Source organism: Panulirus ornatus, chromosome 57, assembly GCF_036320965.1.
Source record: "Panulirus ornatus isolate Po-2019 chromosome 57, ASM3632096v1, whole genome shotgun sequence".
NCBI classification, from domain to species: domain Eukaryota; kingdom Metazoa; phylum Arthropoda; class Malacostraca; order Decapoda; family Palinuridae; genus Panulirus; species Panulirus ornatus.
Genome location: NC_092280.1, coordinates 2,351,301 through 2,373,368, shown reverse-complemented (window position 1 = coordinate 2,373,368; position 22,068 = coordinate 2,351,301). Strand labels below are relative to the sequence as shown.

The following is a 22,068-nucleotide window of genomic DNA, read 5'->3' as shown; positions in this document are numbered from 1 at the left end:
ATAGATTCATGGGTCTGGTTGAGCGAATATATAAGGGATGAATCAATAGATTCATGGGTCTGGTCGAGCGAATATATAAGGGAGGAATCAATAGATTCATGGGTCTGGTTGAGCGAATATATAAGGGATGAATCAATAGATTCATGGGTCTGGTTGAGCGAATATATAAGGGAGGAATCAATAGATTCATGGGTCTGGTCGAGCGAATATATAAGGGATGAATCAATAGATTCATGGGTCTGGTCGAGCGAATATATAAGGGATGAATCAATAGATTCATGGGTCTGGTTGAGCGAATATATAAGGGATGAATCAATAGATTCATGGGTCTGGTTGAGCGAATATATAAAGCACTGTGATCCGGGAGGGGGGGAGGGGGGAGGCTTTGGGGCTCGTCTGTGTCTGTCTGCAAAAGGACTGGGATGGTTTCTTGGGATGTCCCAGCGCGGATGTAATACCTGAATAATGTATGTAGAGCTGAGAGGAAGACTGTCTGCTCAGGATGACTGAGACGTAATTTGTTTTCGGCGAGAGTTTCATCTTTCTTCTTTTTTTCTTTCTTTTTCCTTTACTGAGGGACTTATTAGGATTTGAAGCCGCGTTGAACCCCCGGACTGTGTCGACTGAGAGAGAGAGAGAGAGAGAGAGAGAGAGAGAGAGAGAGAGAGAGAGAGAGAGAGAGAGAGAGTAATGAGAAATTCATGCTACTTTAGGTCTCCCGTGCTTTTAGAAGAGGCTTTGGGTGGGGTTGGGTCATGGGACATCATCTCGGAGCTCCAAGACGATGAGAATTTAATTCCCTGATGCCTGGGATTATTTCCAAGTGATGGAACTCTTTACCGACCAGACCCTTCCCCTTCTCTCCCATCCTGGACATACATCCCATGGGATGATGGTCATAACGCAATGTGTCCCAACGTCCTGTATTTCCATATCCCACTTACTGCACTTATCATCAACGTACGAGCCATTACCAAACTTTCATTTGTAAGTTTTGAAATAATTAACACTGGTCTAAATCAAAGGTAGAATATTAATGTGTGTGGATTAGTACAATACGAAGGTTCCCTCGCGAACATTGTGTCAACGAGCCTCTACTTTTCATGCAAATGAAGCAGACGACCTAGCCTTGCTGTTTAGAAATTCAACCCTTGACGCTACGTACTCAGTACGTACGATGCTTGCTGCATCACCACTACATATTCTGAGTTAGAGAACGAGGTGAGTTAAGATTCGAGTCTTAACTTTCCTCAACCCTGAATGTGGGGTTAAGGAGAATCATTACAAGCCTTTTCAGTGATTCATCAGCAAACGATGTATTTACGTTACAGATGTAGGATACAGTGGCATGACCAGTGTATTTACTGCAGGATACAGTGGCATGACCAGTGTATTTACTGTAGGATACAGTGGCATGAATATTCAGCACTCTGATCATTGTGTGATCGTTAGATTAATTGACGAATATAATCATTTTAGATTGGTTACTTTCCATACCACATCATCATCCCCAGTTTCGACTCGCTAATCGGACCGTCAAGTTGTTGGTTGATTAATCCTGAAATTCACACTCTGGGATCCCAGTCTGTGTGAACATACGCTGTCGATCCTACTCTGAGATCCTATAGATCCACTTACAATACATCAGATCCTAATCCTTCTAAGTGTTAGCGATCCTCCACCACCCATGTATAACTTGCCAGGGAATCCTACGCGTCCTTTATCTCTCATGCATCTCCCCGCCTCTCCCTTGAGGTGTGTAGCAGGACTCGACAAAGCAAGCAGTCATCCAATCCTCCTCCAGCTCCCTCAGTTACCAAGCAAATCCGATTGGTTCGCCTCCGAGCCGAGGCAGACTCTCATGGTGTGTCCTAAAACTTCTTCAGCTTGTGAAACTAATAAATATTAAAGTTAAGAACGGCTGGTTTGATGCTATCAGTCATGGCGATGATTTAGATGCGTTTTGTGGCTTAGAATGTCATGGTGGTTATGACGTATTGAAGGAACTGGACGACGGGGTGGGACTAGTGGTCCCGGAAAGTTCAGTGGCTCATTTCACAGACCAGAAGGAAGTGGAAAAAGCCAAGCGTTCCCTGGCCACTACAGGTAGCTGTAGTGTGGGGAAGTGAAGGGCTTTCCCGCGTGTTTTCAATCGTGTTGAGACCTTTGTTTGTTTCAGCTTGTGTCCAGGGGATTCTAAATCCCTTTCAACAGGGTTCTATATCTCCTTATGTGTTCGCAGTCGTATTTCAACCTCGACGAGAAGGGTTCAACATGCTGGAACCTGTCTAGAGGGTTTAGTCCTCCCTCGTAATGGCTGCTTAGGTTTAAGCCTCTACAAGGAAGGTTTTCTCTTCCCATATGTGTGTTTGGTGTCAGAGTTAAACCTGTTCCAGGCGCTCTTATCTTCCTTCGTCTGTTGCAATCATGTGTAAATACCTTCCTCTGAGGGGAAAATGGGGGGAGGGGGGTCTACTTGTCTTCCTATGGTGTCTGTTTTTTCTTCTCTGTGCTAACCACAGAGACCTTACCCTACCGTGGTACCCATTTATATCTCCAGGTACTACAGGGAAGTACATAGGAGTACATGGGTGGTTTGATAAGTATAATGGTGTATGAAGGAATACGAAGATGTACGTCAAACTATATGTGAGTACATGGGATGGTTATTAGACCGTGATGGTCTATGACGAAGAGAGCTGATGAAGGAGAGTAATATCGATCCTACATCCCTAATATAGATAGATAGAAGGAGGATACGATACCATAGGACTGTCTTACGTTCCCCTTTTGACACTTGGGCAGTCTACACATCTAACTTTGGGATATCACCTTTTACAGGAAACTTTTACAAACACTTGTGTCTCGAGACGAAATCGCTCGTTCACCGGGTGTGTTTTGTTTACTTGTGTAGACAGTCGTGATGTAAACAGTGTTGTGGTGATGGCTATTGTTTACATAATTCTGGTTGGATTTTCCATTGTCCTTCAATAAGTTTTTTTCATCTCAGTTTGCTGTATGGTATATGGAGTTGCGTTTTATATGGTTTGGTTGTAATCATTACACTAATTCATCATTTGAATTATTCTTCTGTCATTACTGTCTATGCATTTCCATCTCAAGGTCTTCTGTAATGTATATTAATGTTCTAGCCAATCATGGAGGACTATTAAGTCTAGTTGATGATATATCTTCACTGAAGCATCTATATCTTTATTTTTTATTATGATATTCATAATATCTTTCTTGGCAGACGTTCGCTTTGTATCATTAGCATAACCCACTAGACGAAAGAACACCATGGAATATCCATTCTCCCTCTTTTATCATACTAATCATCTCATTATAGATATATTATCTCATCACAGATAACATAGTGTCTATCTTATAGATATCCATATCATCCTGACATTATGTAGATAGACTCTATCATAGAGAGCTCACAGCCATGTCTCTGGACATCTTTAATCACAGTATATGTCTACTCTCGTCACATATTGTCAATATCTCGCATCTTCCTTCTGAGAACCCGTTCAGAATATGCTCCTACTGGGGCAACAGTACTCCAGGCAGGATAGCACACGGTTGGCAAAACTTTTAAAACTCCATATCTTTGAGAATAAATCTCAGAAGATATGTAGAGAGAGAGAGGGAAAAGTTACAGGGAACGTCAGAGGAAAAGTGAGTTAGCTTCATCTGAAAAGAACTGCTTGGCTGTGAAGGATTGTTATTTTTTTTTGCCCTTTTTTTTTTTTGCAATGGACTATATATAAAAGTGGCTCAGAGTTTTAAACGATCCTGAAGATCATTCAGTCAGAAAGCGTCTTGAATAGGCGATGGGGAAGGAAATCGCAAAAGTTTCTAATAGACTCAAAGGAAATACAAGGTAAAATATGACATATAATGTTATCCTTTTTGGAGTTCAGTAAGGTGGGTATGTGTTTAGATATACCAAAATGCTGGATTTCCTTTTGAATCGCTTCTGATGTATGAGTTGCTTAGAGTAAGAAGTTAATTGAAGAATATATGATGATTTAGAAGGCGGGGTATGAACACAAAACAAAATTCAAATTGGAAAAAAAAGGTTAATTGCGAATGATATTGATAAAACAGACGAACCCTGTATGTAGATAGTGGGATGTATATATATATATATATATATATATATATATATATATATATATACTTCTCATATGTCCCATCTATTACAACATGAACATATAACACACACACACACACACACACACACACACACACACACACACACACACACACACACACACACACGTGTCTCCTGCTTCCTATGCTTTCTATGAAGACACCAATTACACGAGGCTTAACCGTTGTCTTATCTCCTCTTCCCCGAAGAGCCAGGCTTTGAAGTTACCCTCAGTCCTTTCTGTTTCCCCTCTCCCTACAACCTCTCTACCTTCAACATAACGCTCTACCAACACCAGAGGAAATTAAATTGATTAATCTCTGCTGTATTTTCCTTTATATATATATATATATATATATATATATATATATATATATATATATATATATATATATATATATATATATATACACATAGTTATCATCTTCCATCCGAGATGGTCCCAACTGCTGTATGCTTTCTTCCTAGCATTCTCTCTCTCTCTCTCTCTCTCTCTCTCTCTCTCTCTCTCTCTCTCTCTCTCTCTCTCTCTCTCTCTCTCTCTGTCATATATATATATGTATATATATATATATATATATATATATATATATATATATATATATATAATGTCCAGTAAAACTAAGTCAGTTATGCTTTCAACTTACGATAGCTGATAAATGAATAAGTGAAAAGTAAGGTAAGAAACTGGCAAAAGTTACATCGGATCAGATATTGTTCTAACGAGTCATTGCGCAAACTGTTCTTACTCTTGCTTTGCAAAGAAAGAAGGAACACACACTGTTGGTTAGCTAGGAAAGGATACTTGTGTACATGGGGGAGATGGGGACGGTGTTGGAGGCGAATAGAGAGAGGGACAAGGATCCTTCGTAAGGATAGATTGTCACTCCTGCAGGATAGAGGGATGGAGAGAGACCATGATGGAGAGAGACCATGATGGAGAGAGACCATGATGGAGAGAGACCATGATGGAGAGAGACCATGATGGAGAGAGACCATGATGGAGAGAGACCATGATGGAGGGAGACCATGATGGAGAGAGACCATGATGGAGAGAGACCATGATGGAGCGAGACCATGATGGAGAGAGACCATGATGGAGAGAGACCATGATGGAGAGAGACCATGATGGAGGGAGACCATGATGGAGAGAGACCATGATGGAGAGAGACCATGATGGAGAGAGACCATGATGGAGGGAGACCATGATGGAGAGAGACCATGATGGAGCGAGACCATGATGGAGGGAGACCATGATGGAGAGAGACCATGATGGAGGTTTGGGATCCTTTAGGTTCGATCATCAGTCACTAGTTAAGGAGAGAGAAAGAGATTGATGGAGATCAGGCTGGGGAAGGCACAGATCCCTTCCAGTTACGGCAAGGACGCTTCAGAAGGATGGAGATGAGTGATGGAGACCAACCAGATGGAGGTTGGGGTACTCACGGAGGAGGGAGAGGGTGATGGAGGCCAGCAAGATGGACGTGGGGGTACTCACGGAGGACGGAGAGGGTGATGGAGGCCAAGATGGAGGTGGGGGTACTCACGGAGGACGGAGAGGGTGATGGAGGCCAGGAGAGGGGCGTGGGTAGACCTCAGGGCTGGGTGGTCAGCCTCGCATGTGTACAACTTCCCGTCATCCTCCGCTGACGCCCTCACCAACAGCCGACTCCTGGCGTTCCACCTCCTGGGCTCTGTGGACGCCTCCACCGACTCCTCCACCAGCCCTGCCGTGGTGGAGAACAACACCGGTTAGTGCTGGAGATCTCTGTCCTCCATCAGTCCTGCTGGGGATGGAGACTAGTAACGGTTAGCGTTGGAGATCTCCGTTCCTTAACACTAAGAACCAAAGGTTGGAGACAAGAGACACTTTGGTGTTGGAGAAGACAAGACTCTGTGGACGATACTCCTACAGCCGTCCATTGTGTTGGTGATTCTCCATCAATATGACACTTAACATCTTTTTTGTCCCCACCAAAAAAAAAGAAAATGGTTAATTTTCCTTTATGTCCTGGAAATCCAGAATGGAGATCCAGGATAGTGGTATGGAACACGTCGTTTAATATCGTATCCTTGCACATCACTTGGTTCCCTGGAATCCTCAGATATTCCTGATTTGTTTCAGAAAATAAAAGACATTTCGGATGCCATTAGGTCATGATTGGTTTGTCTGTTATTCATAAATCCGTCGCCTCCAGAGCTTACTGGCGACCTGCAGGTATTCATGTGAAAGATTAGAATAAATGTTGGAACTTGTAGACTCTGGAAAACGGATGGTTGAAGTTTGATCAGAAGCTGAGAAAAAGTGGGACATATTGTAGTGGTATTGTGGAAGGAAGTGCAGTGTTGAGACTTCAGGGTGGCCATCTTTGTATCTAGATGGAGACACCTCAGGGGGGCCATCTTTGTATCTAGATGGGCACAACTCAGGGGGGCCATCTTTGTATCTAGATGGGCACAACTCAGGGGGCCATCCTTGTATCTAGATGGACACAACTCAGGGGGCCATCCTTGTATCTAGATGGACACACCTCAGTGGGGCCATCTTTGTATCTAGATGGACACACCTCAGAAACCCATCATTGTATCTAGATGGATACGCCCTAGGAGGCCATCTTTGTATCTAGATGGACACACCTCAGGGGGCCATCCTTGTATCTAGATGGACACACCTCAGGGGGCCATCCTTGTATCTAGATGGACACACCTTAGGAGGCCGTCCTTGTATCTAGATGGACACACCTCAAGAAGCCATCCTTGTATCTAGATGGAGATCTGTGGAACCTTCACCCTCTATACGATTTATCATCTATATCTCCAACAAACTAGAGTAATGGAAGGGAGTAGTTAGCGTTGGAGATTTGTTCTAAAGTGATGGAGAGTGGTCAGTGTTGGCGACCTGATGTATGTTGATGGTGGAGGAGACTTGTTAGTATTGGAGACTTACTCTATGGTGATGGAGAACATAATGTTGGAGATCTTACCTCTAACAATCCTGGGGTAGTAAAGTTAACAATGGCCACATGAATTTAACGATGATATTAACACCACTGATATAAGACCTTGAAATATATCATATTTATCAATATACTTAAAAATCTAATTATCATAAATATATTGCTATCACACTAATCATACTTTGAAGCATCATAGTTGCAAGAAACTTGATAAACTCTAAGCTTAACAAGCTTGGCCTATTATCATTTTCCAGCAAGTTATCAAGCTTAGTCTACCATCAATTTCCAGCAAGTTATCAAGCTTAGCCTATCATCAATTTCCAGCAAGTTATCAAGCTTAGTCTACCATCAATTTCCAGCAAGTTATCAAGCTTAGTCTACCATCAATTTCCAGCAAGTTATCAAGCTTAGTCTACCATCAATTTCCAGCAAGTTATCAAGCTTAGTCTACCATCAATTTCCAGCAAGTTATCAAGCTTAGCCTATCATCAATTCCATGCAAGTTATCAAGCTTAGTCTCTCATCAATTTCCAGCAAGTTATCAAGCTTAGTCTATCATCAATTTCCAGCAAGTTATCAAGCTTAGTCTATCATCAATTTCCAGCAAGTTATCAAGCTTAGTCTATCATCCATTCATTGCAACTTATCATCCATTATCTTCCAAGTTCTCAAACTCCTCCATTTGCCAATGTCGGGAACTGATGGGTTAAGTTCTCATTAGAACTACACGCCATTTTCTTCCAGCATGCCAATACCTCTGTCCCTGAGGCCCCTCTTCCCATTTTCCCTTTAACCATGAAAAATGTCCACCAGGAATAGTAACACATTACGTGCTCTCATTCCCACTACCTCTGATGCAGACATCTTGTACCACACTGAGTCTAGCTCTTGTGTTTTGTACCACACTGAGTCTAGCTCTTGTGTTTTGTACCACACTGAGTCTAGCTCTTGTTTTGTTCCTATGATCACACAAACTAGTCATTCCCTCTCATGACTTGTCGTTAATCCAACGAGTGATTAATCTAACCCGGCACCTGGGAATTGATTAGCATATTTATTTAGTTATTACGTTTTTGTCGTTTCTCTGTGCCGTTCTTGCGATCTCAGTATCTATATACATTCATACACATTTCTAAGCAAGTGTAGATCTTTTTGTAGCTTCATTCTATGAGGCCTTAGGTTCTAAAGTCTTTATCAAAGGAAACCAGACATATGTCATCCATGAAGACACATACAGACACACACACACACACACACACACACTTACACATCCTGGTTGTTGGAGGTTTGTATGATATATATACATATATTTCCAAATTCAATTCTTTCATATTTTCTCTTCAAACATCTTATTCTAATTTGCATTATTCATTCATTCATCTAACTTTTCCTTCCCTAATCCTCATCACATGTATTCCCTGCCCACTCCTCCCTCACCACAGACTCCAGTCCTCCACACCTCTGGGATCATCTTATTCTTCGTTTTCCATATAATTTGGAAAGTTGGCCGAGGGTTAAGTTTTCGTCTCCTACTTGTCTCCTTAGATGCAAAAAAAATGGTGGATATTTATTTTATCCTGAAACTTATTTAGAAGCCTTTAATTACTTCTTAATTTTTTACATTCCAGTTTTCCATGATATCATTTCATTCCAGTGTTAATCTTCCTAGGGTTAATCTTGAAATTAATTACTTATCTTTTCTTATCTTTATTTTTTCACATATTAATTAAAACTTGTGACCATTGTTTCTTTGATAACAAATTTCTCTTCACGTTCCCCGTCATTAATCTTCATTTCTCTCCATTTATGATAGTATCATTTATTGCTTTTATACAATATTCTTTAATTTCGTTATCTTCTTTTCCTCGTTCAATCAAGTCTCGCTGAAGAAGTAGGGATTGTACACCACACAATCAGCACACACACACACACACACACACACACACACACACACACACACATATATATATATATATATATATATATATATATATATATATATATATATATATATATATATATATATATCATTTAGACGTATCTTACTTACCTTAATCCAACTAAAGGATACATTCGTCTATGTGTCAGTACTTATCTCGTCCTATGTGAAGGCTGTGTCTGTATCCAGTCAGCCTTCTTGTCAAAGATAATACATTTTGATTTATGTATCATCAAATTCCATATACCTACGTGTTAATCCTCCTAGGGCTTAGCTTCATATCAAGACACGTGTATGTACACTCTGTGTACCTCCATGTGTTATCGCCACACCCTGTGTACCTAAATATGTCATGAGAGCTAGGCACGTGCATGTGTCATGAGAGCTAGGCACATACATGTGTCATGAGAGCTAGGCACATACATGTTCCATGAGAGCTAGGAACATACATGTGTCATGAGAGCTAGGCACATACATGTGTCATGAGAGCTAGGCACATACATGTGTCATGAGAGCTAGGCACATACATGTGTCATGAGAGCTAGGCACATACATGTGTCATGAGAGCTAGGCACATACATGTGTCATGAGAGCTAGGCACATACATGTGTCATGAGAGCTAGGCACATACATGTGTCATGAGAGCTAGGCACATACATGTGTCATGAGAGCTAGGCACATACATGTGTCATGAGAGCTACGCACATACATGTGTCATGAGAGCTAGGCACATACATGTGTCATGAGAGCTAGGCACATACATGTGTCATGAGAGCTAGGCACATACATGTGTCATGAGAGCTAGGCACATACATGTGTCATGAGAGCTAGGCACACACATGTGTCATTTACCTGAAACCAGGAACCTGCTGTCTCCGTACCTCAGTCTTTAAGTATACATCAGTACCGTTTTGCACCACTGTACCGAGGGTACCTGCAGGTACCATTCATGAACCACCTGGAACTAGTAAAGCTTTACCTTGTACCACCTGGTACTTTTATGTACCTTGTACCTCGAACCATCACGTACCGTCTAGGTACATACACCTCTCTGTGCTTAAAGACTCCCTCTCTCTCTCCTGTGATATTTAAGTTTACATCGTTGCAATGGCTTCATCTATTCCTGGAACACGACATCAATGTCCTGTTAAAGACTTCAAGTGGACCAGGAGCGCCACACCTACGCCTCTCCAAAGGCTTCATCTATTTTTGGACTACTATTATACCGACCTTCCAAAGGCTTGAGTTCCTCCTGGAAGACCATACCAAGGGCTCAGCTATGTCTGGAACTACCAGACTAAGGCCCTTCCGAACCCCACCTTCCAAAGGCTTGAATCACGCCTGGAAGACCACACCAAAGGCTCAGCTATGTCTGGAAAGAACAAGACTAAGGCCCTTCCAAACTCCTAACTCACCCTTGTCCACAAGGACGCCAGCCTTATGCCATATGACAGTGGCAACCGGCCTGGCATCTGTCACGAGGCATTCCAGCGATAACGAAGCTCCAGACATGACCTCCACCACAGCTCCGTCCTCCCAACCAACTATGGCAATGCTTGTTGGCGCCACTGTTGTGGTACAAGAAGAAGAAAATATCATCAGTTCAGTTATCAGACAGTTTTCCTTTATCACTATCTACAGTAATCTACATTGAATGTATTCCTTTATTACTATCTACAGTAATCTACATTGAATGTATTCAAGAAACACGACCTTGCATGAAATATGCATCGTAACGTACCAGAATCATATCCATAAATCTATTATCAGTAACGTTACTGAAGTGTAAGTAATATATAAGTGATTGGATTATATGTCTCACTACAGCTGCTCCGTTATGACACAGATCAGAAAAATGAATCATTTTATACAATAAATCATTTACAGATATATATATATATATATATATATATATATATATATATATATATATATATATATATATATATACATATATATATATATATATATATATATATATATATATATATATATATATATATATATATATATATATACATATATATATACATATGTATATATATATATATATATATATATATATATATATATATATATATATATATATATATATATATACTTGAGTTGTCGAAATTCTTTAAAATTTCGGATACCGCTGATGTCAATATTTTTTCCTTTTTAATTGTATTTCAGAATCTGGATTTCTATCACAGAGTAAATTTCTTTATGTAAATATCAAGCAATTTGATTTGTTAAAATTGTCAATTGCTTTTATTTTGATGGAATTGTTGTGAAGGATCAATATGGTCTGCGGTAACCCACTTTTAATGGGTAGATTTTGTGTTTTTGTTTTTATTTACTTATATGTTCATGTGATGATAACAATGATGATAATGATAATGGTAATCATAATGATATGATAAGTATAGTGATAATAATAATCATATTACTACTACTACTACTACTACTACTGCTACTAATGATAATAATGATAATCATAATAATAATAATAATAATAATAATAATAATAATAATAACAATACTAATAATAAGATAATAATAATGATAGTAATAATAACACAATAATGATGGTAATGATTATGATGAATAATATCATTATTTCTTAAGTATATTAGATTAACTTTGGGCATTCTATAACCAAACAAAAACATTAAAAAGTGTAGCAAAGAGTCAGGTATTTACAAGAAAGAAAAAAAATAATGCTTTGATTAATTCCAAGTGAATTTAGTATTTCAGATTATCGAATTGTCCCAAAGAGTTTCATTAATCTACATTTTTTGGGGGAGAAATATTCGCTTTTTTAATTTCGACATTCTTGATTTGACTTTTCTCTCACATCCACTTATCAAAGACATCTGTGAATGCATTTTCTCATTTATGGAAGAATTTTAATTGCGCAAGTAATTTAACATGGCTGAATATGTCACGTAAATTACTTAACATTTTTGAACATGTTAGGTAAATTATTCTAACATTTCTGAATATAGTACGTAAGATATTCTAACATTTTTGAACATAGCACGTAAGTTATTTTAACATTTTTGAACATAGTACGTAAGTTATTTTAACATTTTTTAACATAGTACGTAAGTTATTTCAACATTTTTGAACATAGTACATAAGTTATTTCAACATTTTTGAACATAGTACGTAAGTCATTTCAACATTTCTGAACACAGTACGTAAGTTATTTCAACATTTTTGAACATAGTACGTAAGTTATTCGAACATTTTTGAACATAGTAAGTTATTTAACATGTTTGGACATATTACGTAGGATTTCTTTTACATTTCTAAGCACTGATTCATAAATAATAGTTTTTTCCTCATTTAAAACGACTGTTCTTCTGAATAATTTTCTAATTTGAAGATGAGAAAGGTTTTGTGATCAATGTATAAGTGATCAATGTATTTGTGGTCAATGTATAAGCGATCAATGTATTTGTGATCAATTGGCTTCCACCTACTAGATATAAGGTTTTATTAATAGAATGATAAAGCAATAAAAAAACTATGTTATCATATAGTAAAGTTTGAATGATAAAGCAATAAAAAACTTTATTATTATATAGTAAAGTTTGAATGATAAAGCAATAAAAATCTTTATTGTCTTGTAAAGTTTGAATGATAAAGCAATAAAAAACTATCATTATATAGCAAAGTTTGATCTTAGATCACCAATCTTGATTTTTGATATATTTCTGATTAATGACTAGACAAATTGTGCTTAGAATGATGGATCAATTACTAGTGCCAACACGGTAATTGGCGCTCCCACTCTCCCGTGCACTCACTAGGCGCTCTCACTTGGCGCTCTCACTCTCCCCTGCACTTACTAGGCGCTCTCACTTGGCGCTCTCCCTAACACTGGCTCTTTCCCTATCACTCTCCCTGGCTCTGCTGTTTTTTCCTTGTTCATGAAACTCTTCCTTTCCCTAGGCACTGTTACTCTCCCTGGCTCTCTCCCTAGCACCTGTACTCTCCCTTACCTTCTATCCGGCACTCTTCCTAGCACTGGTACTCTCCCTAGCACTAGTACTCTCCCTGGCACTGCTGCTCTTCCTAGCACTGGTACTCTCCCTGGCCCTCTGCCTAGCACTGGTACTCTCCCTGGCCCTCTGCCTAGCACTGGTACTCTCCCTGGCACTGCTGGTCTCCCTGGCACTGCTGGTCTCCCTGGCCCCACTCACCCAGGACAGTGACGTTGGCAGCGGCCCAGATGGGGGGGTTGGTGTCGGTGGGGCCCACTTGACACTGGTACTCGCCGTCCTCAGTGATGGTGACGGAGCTGATGAGCAGATGGTGCTGGCCCAAAGCTGGGTCACCTGAGTACGCGTAGCGAGGATAACCTGGCACCCCGCGCTCGAACCCTGAGGCACAACCACCTGTCGTTACTGATGACACCACCTGCTGATGCAGATGGTGGGGTGGGGGCAGCTGGACACAGCTGGTGGGGAGTGGGGTAACTGGGGGTGATGGGGAAGATGGTATGGGTGGGTACTGTGGCAGCTGGTACAGCTGGTGAGATTGGGGCAGCTGGACACAGCTGGTGAGGTTGGTGCAGCTGGTGGTGATGGGGAAGATGGTAGAGAAGGAATGTGAAATCTGGTGCAGATGGTGGGGTTGATGCAGCTAGAGACAGGTGGTGGCGAGGGGCAGCTGGTGCAGCTGGTAGGATAGGTACAGCTGGATACAGCTGGTGGGTGTGTGGCAAATGGGAGGCACTGTAGTAGCTGGCATATGTGGTGCAGATGGTTGGGTTACTGTGGCAGCTGGTATATCTGGCGTAGATGGGGCAGGTGGTGGGAGATACTGTGGCAGCTGGAGACACCTGCCACAGTAGATGTTTTAGAACAGATAATCAAACATTCTTAAAATTATACTATCAAAAATAGATGTAATATCTTTATTGTGACTATGCCTTATATATATATATATATATATATATATATATATATATATATATATATATATATATATATATATATATATATATATATATATATATACCTTTACTGTAATATCTCTTCTGACTCACATGAATAAATACTATGAATAATTATTATGAGATAAATCCTTTATTCTGTGTGTCTAAAATGAACACTAGAAAAGAGATTATGGTTTGAGCAAGTTACATGGACAGTTAATTACCACTTGTAGGCTGGCAATGAATTGAATAAAAGTTTTATATCAAAAAACAATCCTTCGTTGAGTAATTACTTTACTGAGGATAGATTACCTTTGGATTACTTACAATGAAGATGATGTACCTTTGGAATACTTGCGTGGGAGTTGATGGAAGTTGGATTGCCTTTGGATTACTTAATGGAAGTTGAATCACCTTGAAAATTACTTGCATCGAAGATAAATTATCTTTGGATTACTTTCATTTCCTAAGCACCATTGAGAATCATATAAGAGTAAATTACCATTGGTTTGTGAAGTACATATCGACAGTATATAAAAAAGAGGTAGGAAATATCATGACTTACATTGAACTATAAGAATTAGTTCACATAGGATCAGTAATTAGCATTGATGATTGGCATAATTACCATCAGGGAATAAGGGAGGATTTCACCTAATCCACAAAAGGGTTAGTCTTTTTGCTAATCCTAAAACATCAGCAGGTAGTCCCTAATCACTGACCTTGATTGGGGCTAATCTTCTTAAAGCCAATGGTATTCATCACAAACCTTGAACATAATTCATTACTAAAGGTGAATATTTAGATTCATCACATGATGAATATATAGGATTCACATACAGATGTTCTCATAACATAAAGCTTGAATCAATCACATAGATAAGTTCCATAACTCCTCATTCTGAAGTCAAAAGCAAGCCTCATCACATGAGGATCCACACTTTGACTTCTACAAAGAAGGGTTCAGCCATCAACACGTAATCCTACCGACACTTGGCTTCAACACTTACCACGACCATGTTGACTTCTACATACAAGGCGAACTCATAACTCACAACCCAGTCATAATGAGTCATTTCTCACACAGTCAACATTCGTTTTCAACACACAAGATCCTTAACAAGCTGCATGGTAGTTAGACCATGGAACAGTGTCTAACAACCACCCCAGAAAATGTGGGAGGGAGGGAGAAAAAGGGGGGGGGTTAACTGTGAGATGGAAACCCGAATGAGTCAAACAACCCTTACTACAACCATCAGTTATAAACACTGGGTGGAAATGAGTGTAGATCTTTTTGCTTTGACCATCTGTCGACGTATTTTTTGACACACAATTTACGCACTCTCTCTCTCTCTCTCTCTCTCTCTCTCTCTCTCTCTCTCTCTCTCTCTCTCTCTCTCTCTCTCTCTCTCTCTCTAATATATATATATATATATATATATATATATATATATATATATATATATATATACATATACACAGAGCAATTCGCAAATTGCCTCATGGATAAAGGTGGATCAGGCAATATATAAATCCCCTGTACAAACCAACCAAAATATCGGTTGGATAACATATATATTTTTTTCCCTCCTGCTCCTCGTGCTCTGGCCAGTGTAGGCTGTATCCCCTCAGTTCTTTGTCTCGTCTCCACTGATGCACACCCTCCTATGAAACACAAAGGTGTGTGGACTTTAAAACTTCCTCAGTTTTTTTTTTAGATTCTCTCTCTCTCTCTCTCTCTCTCTCTCTCTCTCTCTCTCTCTCTCTCTCTCTCTCTCTCTCTTTACCCCAGATTTTCGGTGGAGGGGGGAGGAGGGGGGTGTATGAGAACGTTCGTTTGACATAAGTCGCTCCAGAACACAAGAACCAAAAGGATAGATAGATAGATAGATAGAGAGAGAGAGAGAGAGAGAGAGAGAGAGAGAGAGAGAGAGAGAGATGAATGGAACGCAAAGAAGATAATGAATAATCGGATATAGAACTCACAGCATTTTTAAAAACGCACATAATCCTTACCCCCATTTTTTCGTACCTAGGAAGTTGAACAAGGGTTCGTGGTGGGCACGAAATGAAGAGAGAAGAGACAGGAGGGGGGGAAAAAATGAGTGTACGTAAAAAAATGAGAGAAAAACTCTGTATATCTAGCTATATCTGAGCGTTTTTTTTCTTGCCCCAACATGCATTGTGGAAAGAATACATTCTCTGTGGCCCCAAAAAATATGACGAAAAAGAAAAGCAGAAATAATTCATTTATTTCTTAAAATTCTGTTGCCTTTCATCTGTTGTGATTTATAAAGGGTTTTCAAAGACAGGAGAGGAGGGTTAAGGAAGCGCGATAAACTTCAGGGTGTCATATATAAGTAGAGAATAGCCCGTAACAAGCAATTAGATGTTCATGCCCCTCACTCATTCATAGTTTCCAGCTTTATATGCCACTATTTCTCATTTCCCAGAGTAAACTGGACCATTAATCAAATTCTCACTGAGTTATTGCTCTCCTTAAGTTTGGCCGGCCCGGGAAAAAACCCGGACATAATTTGTGATTCGTGTTATTAACGCTCGTATTCCACAACTGTAGTGTTGTTGGTCGCTGGGGAAATTCTGTTACTACAGCGTTGGTCGCTGGGAGATAACTCTACAACTGCAGTGTTGTTGGTCGCCGGGAAAATTCTGCAGCTACAGATTTGTTCGCTGGGAAAAGTCTGCATATTGTGTGTTGTGTGGTCGCCCTGGGAAAACTCAGCGACTGCAGTGACGGTCGCTGGGAAGATTCGTCTACTGTAGTGTTGTTAGCTGGTAAAATTCTGCAACACCGGCATGTTTTGGCTCTTGGGGAAAAATATGTGTATTGCAACAGTCCCAGCTAGACACACAATGAACTTTGGCCGTTTCTCTGTCGTTTGGAAATTAATAAAAGCAAATTCAAGAAGAATCTACAATCCAGTGATCAATCTTAAGAGAAATTTACGTAGGTAAATTTACAAGTGATGCTGATCAGAAATTAATAACATTTAAAAATCGTGTCTTTATTGATTAAATTTGAGATGTAACAAATTGGTTTCTAAGGTTCATTATATAACACCAGCGTCAGTATAGGTGTTATAGGAACATCAAAGCTGTAAGAGCGGGATATAGGAGCAGCAAAGCTAAGTTAGTTGCTTCGAAACACCTAAGCTAAGATAGAGACTATAGGAACATCAAGCTATGATATAAGCTAGAGTGACACCAAAGCTAAGACAGAAGCTATAGAAAAACCATAGCTAAGACAAAGGCTATAGAAACATCAAGGCTATAGTAGAAGCTAGAGTGATACCAAAGCTAAGACAGAAGCTATAGAAAAGCAAAGCTAAGATAAAGGCTATAGAAACATCAAGGCTATAATAGAATCTACAGCGACACCAAAGCTAAGACAGATGCTATAGAAGAACCATAGCGAAGACAGAGGCTATAGGAACATCAAGGCTATAATAGAGGTTATTGTGACACCAAAGCTAAGACAACAGCTATAGACTAACCAAAGCTAAGATAGAAGCTATAGGGACCGTACTATAAAGGCTACAAACATGCTACACTCATTCACTACGACAATATTGGTGTGATTAATATCTTGTAGTGTTTAACCCGAAGCTATGTACCGCATCAGAGAGAGAGAGAGAGAGAGAGAGAGAGAGAGAGAGAGAGAGAGAGAGAGAGAGAGAGAGAGAGAGAGCAAAGGAAGAAGAAAGAGAACGGAAATAGAGAGAAATGGGCGTCGAGGACGTAAAGAAAAATACATGTTGGACCAGAGCAGGTGCAATGGACGGATGGGAAGAGGACAGGTAAAGAAAATGGGAAGAGGGCAGGTAAAGAAAATGGGAAAAGGGTAGGTAAAGAAAATAGAAAAAGCATCGGTAAAGAACGTGAGAGGAGAATTTGTAAAGAAAATGGGAGGAGAGTAGGTTAAAAGAGAAAGAGTGGGAAAGAAGACAGTTAAAGTATGTGGGAGAGGAAGAGGAGATGGTGCTGGGAAAGAGAGGACAAGCGGAGGATAGTCACACATCTGATGCCTGACCACACATATCTCTCCTCGACCCCGGGGCAGACTTCCCCCAGTAGCAGGTGACTGGTTGTGGTTGTGGGGGTAGTGTGGTTGTGGTGGTAGTGTGGTTGTGGGGGTAGTGTGGTTGTGGGGGTAGTGTAGTTGTGGGGGTAGTGTGGTTGTGGTGGGAGTGTGGTTGTGGTGGTAGTGTGGTTGTGGGGGTAGTGTGGTTGTGGGGGTAGTGTAGTTCTGGTGGTAGTGTGGTTGTGGTGGTAGTGTGGTTGTGGTGGGAGTGTGGTTGTGGTGGTAGTGTGGTTGTGGTGGGAGTGTGGTTGTGGGGGTAGTGTGGTTGTGGGGGTAGTGTAGTTGTGGGGGTAGTGTGGTTGTGGGGGAAGTGTGGTTGTGGTGGTAGTTTGATGGTGGTAGTGTGGTTGTGGGGGAAGTGTGGTTGTGGTGGTAGTATGATGGTGGTAGTGTGGTTGTGGTGGTAGGAGGAGGCCAGAGCCATGGGCTGCAGCGGATGGGGTGTGGGTTGGAGGGAGGGGTGTCTCCCCCCCCCATTATTCCCCCACAGATGTTATGGGACAGCATGAGACTTACCAGCTCAAAACTTCACCAATTTTGAGTGCTGGTGAGGGCCGGCGTTTCCTCGTTCTTGTGAGTCTTAGGCTAATTAAAACAAGATGTTCTAGATAGTTTGGGGAAGAAAGATGGAACTAATATGCCCCAGAGAGAGAGAGAGAGAGAGAGAGAGAGAGAGAGAGAGAGAGAGAACGGGTCGTTGGCACTGTCAAAGGTTTCAAGAATTTTGATTATGGCCTCTAAATGAGAAGGGCCAGTTTTAGATAATGGAGGGAATTTTTGAAAACGAGAAAAGAAAAATGATGGCTTAATTTCCTTCAAGTGATAAGCAATTAGCGAGTTCTAGTTTAATTTCCCTTTAATTAAACTGCTTTTGATATTCTGGAACCCGACTTTGAATTGTATATCTCATTAACGACTGTCTTGTCGTTAGTCTCAAGTGTCTGTCATTATAGAGCATTTATATGCAAAGTCACAAACTGTTTAACACCGCTGGAACAGATGACCCAAACTAACACTTCCATCAATCCATTCCAACTCCTCCGTCAACTTTGTTGGTTAATTTCAACTCAAGCGTCGCTCGCATCAATCCATCTCATCTCTTTTCGTCCGCATTGTTCAATTTCAATTGTCTTTATCAACTTTTTTTTTGTGTTCGGTTCCAACAACGTCATCAACATTTGGTGCCCAGGATAACTCCTTCATTAATCTCAATGATCAATTTCAAGGCCTTCATCAATCATACTTCAACTCTCTCATCAATTTCATGGCTCCATTTAGACCCCCTACATCAACGTCTCTATCTACCTCACTGTGCAATCTTATCTACCACACTGTGTAATCTTATCTACCACACTGTGCAATCTTATCTACCTCACTGTGCAATCTTATCTACCTCACTGTGTAATCTTATCTACCACACTGTGTAATCTTATCTACCACACTGTGCAATCTTATCTACCTCACTGTGTAATCTTATCTACCACACTGTGTAATCTTATCTACCACACTGTGTAATCTTATCTACCACACTGTGCAATATTATCTACCACACTGTGTAATCTTATCTACCACACTGTGCAATCTTATCTACCACACTGTGCAATCTTATCTACCACACTGTGCAATCTTATCTACCACACTGTGCAATCTTATCTACCACACTGTGCAATCTTATCTACCACACTGTGCAATCTTATCTACCACACTGTGCAATCTTATCTACCACACTGTGCAATCTTATCTACCACACTGTGCAATCTTATCTACCACACTGTGCAATCTTATCTACCACACTGTGCAATCTTATCTACCTCACTGTGTAATCTTATCTACCACACTGTGCAATCTTATCTACCTCACTGTGTAATCTTATCTACCACACTGTGCAATCTTATCTACCACACTGTGCAATCTTATCTACCACACTGTGCAATCTTATCTACCACACTGTGCAATCTTATCTACCTCACTGTGCAATCTTATCTACCACACTGTGCAATCTTATCTACCACACTGTGCAATCTTATCTACCACACTGTGTAATCTTATCTACCTCACTGTGCAATCTTATCTACCTTACTGTGCAATCTTATCTACCACACTGTGCAATCTTATCTACCTCACTGTGCAATCTTATCTACCACACTGTGCAATCTTATCTACCACACTGTGCAATCTTATCTACCACACTGTGTAATCTTATCTACCTCACTGTGCAATCTTATCTACCTTACTGTGCAATCTTATCTACCACACTGTGCAATCTTATCTACCACACTGTGCAATCTTATCTACCACACTGTGCAATCTTATCTACCTCACTGTGTAATCTTATCTACCACACTGTGCAATCTTATCTACCTCACTGTGTAATCTTATCTACCACACTGTGCAATCTTATCTACCTCACTGTGTAATCTTATCTACCTCACTGTGCAATCTCAATCATTTCTTCAACTTCACTGTTCAGTGTCGACCCATTCATCACACTCTTTGTTCATTGATAACTCATTCATCAACCTCACTCCTCATTTTCATCCCCTCATGAGCCTCATTCTACGAAAATATTCATTCTGTATGTTTTTTCTCAATATTTTGATCTATACTCATACTGTCGATGGTCCTGCATTAGTCAAAGTGTGCTTTGGGTCATACGATCACAGAATCACTTCTTGCCCAACGTAAAAGAGGTTTGTATATATAAAATTTTGCTTCTGTCTGTCTAGAAGCGGAAGAGTTTTCAGTTTGGTTAGTTGGTTAGTTGGTTGGTTGGTTGGTTGGTTGGGTGGTTGGCTGGATGGTTGGTTGGTTGCTTGGCTGGGTGGGTGGTTGGTTGGTTGGTTGGGTGGGTGGTTTGTTGGTTGGTTGGGTGGGTGGGTGGTTGGTTGGTTGGTTGGGTGGGTGGGTGGTTGGTTAGTTGGGTGGGTGGTTGGTTGGTTGGTTGGTTGGTTGGGTGGGTGGGTGGTTGGTTAGTTGGGTGGGTGGTTGGTTGGTTGGTTGGTTGGTTGGGTAGTTGGCTGGCTGACTGGTTGGTTGGCTGGTTGGTTGGTTGGGTGGGTGGTTGGCTGGTTGACTGGTTGGTTGACTGGTTAGATGATTAATCGATTTTATCATTTACGCTTTAGATCCAACGATTGTCAGGGTTGTTAAGACCGTCAGTGTCAAGTGAAGATCTTGAACATCTTCTTCAAATGTTCCGATCTATTCAACAGCCATACATACATACTCCCACTACATATAGTTTCACCACATATTTTCATTATATGTGATATACTAAAGCTAAAGAATATATATATATATATATATATATATATATATATATATATATATATATATATATATATATATATATATATATATATATATATTTTGATCTATACTCATACAGTCGATGGTCCTGCATCACAAACATCACAATCTGAAGAAAGTGATTAAGATTCCTCAACTGGTGGTTAGACCTTGACACCGACGACCTTAATGACCCCTTGGTAGCCTTGTAGGCCTAAAACCCTAAGTCATTAGCCAACCGGCGGACCGTTTTCTATCCCCATTGTAATCCTGGGATCAGAGTTCGCGAGGAAGACTTGGCAGACATCTTGCTCTATCGGAGGGTCGGATCTTACTCTCCTGTACCTCACCCCCTTGGAAGCCTCTCACGTCCATGAAATACTTCCCAGAGACTTTCCACTGAGGAAGTTTGCTTCAGAAGTTTCCAACCCTCTTCCATCTTTTGTGCACTGAATGGCGTCTCCCTTACGACAAGAAATTTCTGTCTCACCTTTTTGGAAAATTAAGCCCATAAGACATGGCTCTCACATCTTTTGAGCTTTGAGAAAACTCAAATGTTCATAGGTATTCGCGAGGAGTACAATTTATTTTTGAAGTAGTGGTGAATGAGAAGAGAAATTGGCTATCTCCATATTTGAGGTCAAAGGGCTGGGGTCAGTATTGAGAACAGACGCGTCAAGACTTAGAGATATA

At 40.4% G+C, this 22,068-nt stretch overlaps 1 protein-coding gene across 1 annotated transcript in view; it reads right to left on the bottom strand.

The window, feature by feature from the left end:
- LOC139766101 (nephrin-like) overlaps positions 1-22,068 on the bottom strand; it is a 218,965-nt gene that overhangs the window by 42,959 nt on the left and 153,938 nt on the right. Inside the window, 3 exon segments of the mRNA XM_071694261.1 lie at positions 5,707-5,886; positions 10,471-10,623; positions 13,249-13,428. Coding sequence (XP_071550362.1) covers positions 5,707-5,886; positions 10,471-10,623; positions 13,249-13,428 — 513 coding nt within the window.